We start from the raw sequence: 6,909 nt of genomic DNA, 5'->3' as shown, positions 1-6,909 counted from the left end.
ATCTGACCAGGGAGCAACCTCCAAACGAACGGGCTCGATCGCCAACATGGTCTGCCGCACAACCACACGTTGGGTGCTCTCATCTGCATATGCCCTTTGAACGGGTCAGGCAGATGAAGCCGACAAGCAAAAAGCGAGCGGAGGAGCCCTTGTCCTTCTCACTCCCTTCCGACCTACCAATGAGAAGAGATTTAATCAAACAGGGATAAGGTAAAAGAAAGTATGGGGCAAAGAACAAAGTGACGGGCCACAACGAGCCGACTCACCAACAGGAGGCTTGCGCCCGAACTTCTCATGGAAAGGCGCCCATTCACGAATCCCCACCGTATGGGGAAGGATCGCGCTCACCCACTCGCGAATATTAGCAACTGACGGAGGAGGTACTCTCTCGGCTACAAGAACATAAACAAACCCCCAACGAGGTCATTAAAGGGACACGACCGATGACCATCTTAAGATAAATGCATAAAGTAAAAAAGAAAACCTACGGGCGAAATTCCACGTCTCAGGAAATCCCGCCGGGTTCAACACGACGTGCTATGTTTGAATGTAGAAGAAGCTCTCCTTAAAGCGGCGATTTTCCTTATTGTCCATTTTTACCACCAAACTCTTGGTTCCTCAGTGACGCATGTGAATCATTGTACCCCGAAGAAAATGGGGGCGAAGAGGTGAAGCATGTGTCCTAGAGAGATTCCTCGGCCGGCCAGCTCCGCATACTTGATGAGCATAAGGAAAAGCTAGTACGCGTACGGAGAGAGTTGAGCCAGGCACACCTCATAGAAGCGGTAGAATCCACCACCAAGGAAGGAAGGGAAAGCGTGTACCCGATGATAAAGGGATACGTATAAAACGCGTAGTAGCCTGGGCGGTGTAAATGCATTATGTCTCGATCTGCCGGCACCATTTCAATATGATCGGGGATCCCCTATTTGGCTTTGAACGCCGTGAGCACCGCAACATCCATCGTGGAAGGAACGGGCTCCAGCTCGTCTCCAGCAGGGCTATTAAAGTCAGTCCTCGCCTTACCCGGGCGGGGGACCACCTCATCCACCGTCGGAAAGCCTACATCCTCCACCATCTCAACCCCCTCTTCGATTAGGGGCGCATCATCTTCTGGCACCGGAGCACCAGCAGCTCTATCGGAGTTAGAAGAAGCACTAGCCATTTTCTCTTTGACCGAAAGAAATGAGAATGATAAGGGAAAAGGGTGGTGGTCACAGCAAATCCTAACGGAAACGGAAATTTAATAAACTAGAGAAGCAGAGTTGCAAAGTTCTCTCTCAAACGGTTAAGAAGCGTAACATTCAAATGAGGGATTCTCCCCTATTTATAGGGATATAAATTGAGCGGGGAAACCAAGCGTCGCCAGTTAGAAAACTAAAATGGCACGGAAAACGACACAAACATATGAAACGTGCGCCATAATGACGCATGAGAAACATTAATGATATTATGAACTGACGTAACGGTCTGATGCAGTTCTTGAAACGTCACGTAGCTACCTCGCCAAGAGGTGCTCGTCCCTCGCACAAAGTGTTCAGATCTCTCCTTATCATATCAATAGAGTTCGCCCATTGAGCTCGCCAAGAGGCAACCTCAGGCGGAGGGACTAACTGTATGGGTCGAAATCTGACCACGCGTGGATTAACATTAAAAGGAATGGCGAGGGGTATACTGGGTCATGGTCGTATCCATAAGACGTCATAACAACGGGTATCTCGGCCGCTGCCGGGATCGAACCACCTAAAAGCTTGTACGGCGAGGCATATGTCGTGACATTTAAGGGGAACGACCCAACGCACAATGAAGAGACTAAGGCCCTCTGGCTAAGAACCGTTGGATAAAAGGGAATAATTTCTATATAAATAGGGGAAAGAGAATAGGAAAATGGGGAGTGGTTCCGACACAAAAACGAGAGGTAGAAGAATCGGAGAAAGCAACAGGAGAAAAACAAGAGAAGTAGCAGATCTCGGCGACAAACTTTTGTAATCATCTTTCTTGAGTTAATAAAGATAGATCCAGCAACTATTAATGGCATTTCCTTTTTTCTACCTTTATTCTTGCATTACAGGACAGTGCATCATGAATGTATACATGTCATTTATATTTGCTATCTTTTATAAGTATAAAATATTCGTGTGCTTGACCTTATCTTATTCTCTTGTTTAATGCATTTTCGTCTAAAATTAATTATCCTTGACTAAGATTTATCCTCCTTCTTTCTTATTAATTAGTTTAACAAAGAGCGTAACATTTTTTTATCAAACAAGGTAGTGTTGGTGTGTCTTGTTGTAATCATTCTGATTAATTCCTTTCCTGAACGATAGACATCGCGAAGTATAACAAATCAAAATCCTATTACCAGGCGAGACCAAAATAAGGATTTACTTCACTGGGCTGACCATACAATTCACTAGGGAAAATGACATTGTATAGTCGCTCTCAAAATAATAGTCAACAAAAAATATATTTTTGTATATATATATACATTCTGTATGTTATATAAAAACTATACAAGTTTTTATATTTTTTTGGCTATCTAATATAAATAGTTTCCAGCGCGGGCTAAAAGTAAAAAAAGCCCAATTCACTACGCTCAATCCTAGGCCCACCTTCTCTTAAATTTTGTCAACCCAGTCCAATAAAACAAAATATTCTTTCTGAATAACAAGGCCTGAAAACTGGGCTACAGAAGCCCAAAGTAGCACCACCGTAACTCTAAACCCTAGTAAAACGCCATAGCTTAAAGAACAGAGTCAGGTTCGTAAACAATCCATTCACACAACCAAAACTAAGCCTTGATTGCTGACCGCCGGTAGCCAATCCTCACTCCGCCATCATGGGCCGCATGCACAGTCGCGGGTTCGTCATTCTATTATATTCTTTAAGCTCTTAATAATCATCAATTAATCTCCATTTTTCTTTCTCTGACCATCATTTAATCTATCATTTTTATTGTGGGTTTCAGTAAGGGTATTTCAGCTTCGGCTCTTCCTTACAAAAGAACTCCTCCCAGTTGGCTGAAGATCTCCGCTCCTGATGTAAAAATCATATACCTTTTTGTCACTTATAACTATGTGTTATTTATATGTCTAGAAAATTTATATAGGTGTGCTTGATTTGTATGATTTCAGGTTGAGGATAACATTTGCAAGTTTGCCAAAAAAGGATTGACTCCTTCACAGATTGGTGTGATTCTTCGTGACTCACACGGTATTGCACAAGTCAAGAGTGTCACTGGCAGCAAGATCTTGCGTATTCTCAAAGCTCACGGTATTATTGTTATTATGTGTGTTTTTTTGGCTATGGGAATAATTGCTTAGATGAATCTGGTTTTTGATATATGAGTATTTTGCTGTTGCAAATGGATTTAGGGCTTGCTCCTGAGATACCAGAGGATCTGTACCACCTGATTAAGAAGGCAGTTGCTATTAGGAAGCATTTGGAGAGGAACAGAAAGGATAAGGATTCCAAGTTCCGCTTGATTTTGGTGGAGAGCAGGATCCATCGTCTTGCTCGCTATTACAAGAAAACAAAGAAGCTCCCACCTGTCTGGAAATAGTAAGCTTCATTCCCTCTCTATCTCTTGCTTTACAATGTCTGTGCTATACATATACTACTCTTTATGTTTTGGTTTATTCTTCTGGAAACAAATTCTTTTTGCAGAGAACTATTCTGAAACTTAGGTTCCTTCCTAATGATTTTCTTACTAGAGTTAGAGGCCTCTAGTCTAGTTACTTTTATTCATCTGGAGCTATAATTTTCTGTAGGCTTTGGCTAGAATTACACAGTTGGGTAAAAAACTGTAATGTACTTGCTCTTTCCTTGGCTTCAACTTGTTGTGTGAAGGTGGTTCATATGCAGCTTATTCTTACTTGACCTAAGTGAATTTGATGGCCCCAAAAGAGGGGCAGTAGTAACTACTAGTTGTTAATGTTAGAGTTTGTCACATCGGTTGAGGGAATGATCTGTTATCTCCTCATATGGTCTTAGGCAGTCATCATCTTTGGATGAGTCAGACTCAAGCTCCATTTTCTTTACATTATATCAAAGTCAGGCTCATTCCTATTCTTCGTTTACCCAATGACTAGCTTCCATGTTGTACTGGCCACGTTCCAAATGTGAGCATGCGCAGGGGCAGGGGGTGCTAGAGTGCCCTACATTGGTTGAGGGAATGAGTGGTTGAGTAGTGCCTTGTTACATGATCTTGGACAACCCTCACCCCACGAACTTGCTTTTGGAGCTGGGTTAGGCTCAATGTTTGTCCTCTTTACAATTAAAATGTTAACTGAAATCTTTCAAATTGTTACAACTTTTGGCTGCGATAGGTTTTATATCTTTTTGCTTCTGATACCAAGACAAATTGAGCAAAATGGATTGTGAGGAATCGTGTGCTAACCACAACTAAGACATAGTAGTTGTTATTGTTATATTGTTGTTTACTTCTAGATTCTTCTTGGTATATGCTCCATTGGAAATTGAATGTCCTGGTTCTTATACAGCAAGCTTTAAAGTTGTAACAATTCCAAGTGTTATTTGTTTATTACTATCTTCTTTTACTCCTTTCCAGTTTAACTTACATTTTGGTCTATCTAAATTGCGTTGGTGTTCATTATGAAAGTGTACCAAGAAACTACTGTAATGTTTAAGGAAAGTTGTCTTTTTTCAGATTTGGAAATATTTATCTTTAAATACAGCAAGCTTTACTTCTTACCGTAACTGAAAGAGGAATACTTATACTGGGACAGCAGATAATGCTTTGAGATTGGTTCTTCGTTTTTTTTCTTAAATTTTTTTGGTGATTATACGTGGTTCTAAAACCAATGTATGGCGTACTATTCTTTTTTGGCTGTCTTTACTCTTCTTTCTTGGTTTAAGAGCAAGGTTTATGCCATCTTTCTCAAAGGTTGCTGATTGTTTTTATTTCGATTTATGTGCAGCGAATCAACCACTGCCAGCACACTTGTGGCTTAGGGGGTGAGACTTGAGCCGGAGTAGTTTTGGCTGATGGCAATATGTTGTTTTCTCGGGTCATGAATTACTTGTTAAATCCAATTTTGTTTGATTTAGTCATGCTACTCAATGGAAATTAGTTTTCTGGATAGTACTTGATCCAATTTTTACAAAGTATTAATCATAGATGCTTTTATTTTGATATGAATCACTTGTTTCTCAACCTCTTGGGCTAAAAGAATGTTTCAATGTTCAGCTGGTATGGCTGCACCGTAATTTGGCTAGCTGGAAATTATGGTTTTGCCCTTCATTTTTCTCCACTTTGTATGCATGGGAGTGATGTACTGTTTTTAAACATAAAAACCTATGATTATGGAAACATAGATTTGCAGCATATTGATGTAGAAACACTTAAATCTGACATTGCAATTAGGAGCAGCAATCATTCAAGTTGCTGGTTACTCATTGTTATTGAAAATCTTGTGAACTGCAGTCAATTACCAGTACTTTATTTCCCAAAAAAAAAAGAAACTCGTGTTTTAACTTCAATCAACACCTGATTTGAATTTTCCGTTACTCTACGTCGAGCTTTAACATGCATTCACCTGCCGCTAGCATGCAAATTTATCCTGCCTGTCGACACGAAAGCATAAATCCAACCTGCTAGTGCTTGGGATTGAGGTTCGAGCTGGATATCAGCTATAGGGACGTTTACGCCCATCTTTTAGCCGTAGGTTCTTACTACTAAACCTATCGCACTTTTATGAATTCAAAATATGCTATCTGTTAATGTTTAGTAAAATCTCACGTATATACTAATGCTCTTATTTAAATGTCTGGGGTTCAGTTCAACCCATTGAGCTTATGCATCCGCCTTTGCGTGTGTGGTGTTTGGATGCAATCTATTTATTCGGCGAAATTGACAGGTGCGGCTGTTCTTGATGTCTGCAGATTTTTCTTTTAGATGTTTCTTTGACGGAGCTTACACAAATTCCTCGGATGCAATGTCGCACTTTTAGACGATTTACTGGTCCCAAGATGGAAGCCACAAATTATCTTTTCCTTCTAGAGAATTTCTTAATCCGAAACGTAAAGTTGCTTCATTATTTTAGGGGATTTTGGAGATTAATAAATTGATGTTCTAATTGTTTATAGGCAATGAAAATAGTTGACACCATGAGAAAACAAAACTAAAGCTTCTGTTGGTTATGGTGTTTAGGTATCTGTCTGATATAAGTGGCTAATGGGAGGGGTGTCTATCACGTGATGATTTTATTTAATTTAAGGTGGGTGGTCTGTGTATTAACATGAATATTATTTTATCTAGCGCAGAAAACTAAACTTTCCCACATCGTCCTCCGAACCTTGTCTCATGTCATTTTAATATGATTTTCAAGATGGCATGTCAGTTCGACTGCAAGATGACGTGAATGGGCTCCGATTTATTCGATGAGTAGGTGAAGCCCAGGAAAGTCCCCGGGCCGCTTATGCCAGAGATGCATGCTTGGAAACGAGCTAAACTTTCACAGCTTGTGAGTTCCATTCTTATACGTGAGATGGGCTTGAGACGAGGTGGAGCCTATGGACTCTTGCCGGAATGCTCTATTGGCCGATAGTAATACAGTTATTCACGTGGTCCAACTGGACTATAACTGAACGGGGCTTACACTCTTGCAGTCACCTTTTTTCTCTATTTTTGCTTCTCAAATAATCTCTTTCAATTTGTTCCCTTTGTCATTGTATGTAATTTCATCATCTTTTTTCCAACTGATAATTTTATGGATCAATTGGTTTTGTGGCTCTTTATAAATTTATTTTTAATTTTATTTTATAAACTTTTTTTTATTTTAATCTTTTTTACGCATGAGAGATTTATTTATACACGTAAGAGATTTGTCTTTTACACATAAAAAAATTTAAAAAGGTTAGTTTCTTAATTCTAAAGTTGCAAAGTGG

The 6,909-nt window shown here is 40.0% G+C and overlaps 1 protein-coding gene across 1 annotated transcript; it reads left to right on the top strand.

Annotated features, from left to right (window-relative positions):
- Window positions 1-2,721: 2,721 nt before the first annotated feature.
- On the top strand, window positions 2,722-5,208 carry LOC109211982 (40S ribosomal protein S13). The gene is made up of 5 exons (XM_019375583.1): window positions 2,722-2,862; window positions 2,969-3,041; window positions 3,135-3,273; window positions 3,375-3,561; window positions 4,941-5,208. The coding sequence occupies exons 1-5, from the start codon at window positions 2,840-2,842 to the stop codon at window positions 4,972-4,974; spliced, it is 456 nt and encodes a 151-aa protein (XP_019231128.1). The 5' UTR covers window positions 2,722-2,839; the 3' UTR covers window positions 4,975-5,208.
- Window positions 5,209-6,909: the final 1,701 nt, after the last annotated feature.

The sequence above is a fragment of the Nicotiana attenuata genome, unplaced genomic scaffold (genome assembly GCF_001879085.1).
Source record: "Nicotiana attenuata strain UT unplaced genomic scaffold, NIATTr2, whole genome shotgun sequence".
Classification (NCBI taxonomy): Eukaryota; Viridiplantae; Streptophyta; class Magnoliopsida; order Solanales; family Solanaceae; genus Nicotiana; species Nicotiana attenuata.
This window is presented reverse-complemented; position numbering and strand designations above follow the sequence as displayed.

Coding starts and splice junctions, on each gene's coding strand:
- LOC109211982 (XM_019375583.1), top strand. CDS start 2,840: ATGGGCCGCATGCACAGTCGCGG. Junction 2,863..2,968: donor GGCCGCATGCACAGTCGCGG/GTTCGTCATTCT, acceptor TGTGGGTTTCAG/TAAGGGTATTTCAGCTTCGG. Junction 3,274..3,374: donor GCGTATTCTCAAAGCTCACG/GTATTATTGTTA, acceptor AAATGGATTTAG/GGCTTGCTCCTGAGATACCA.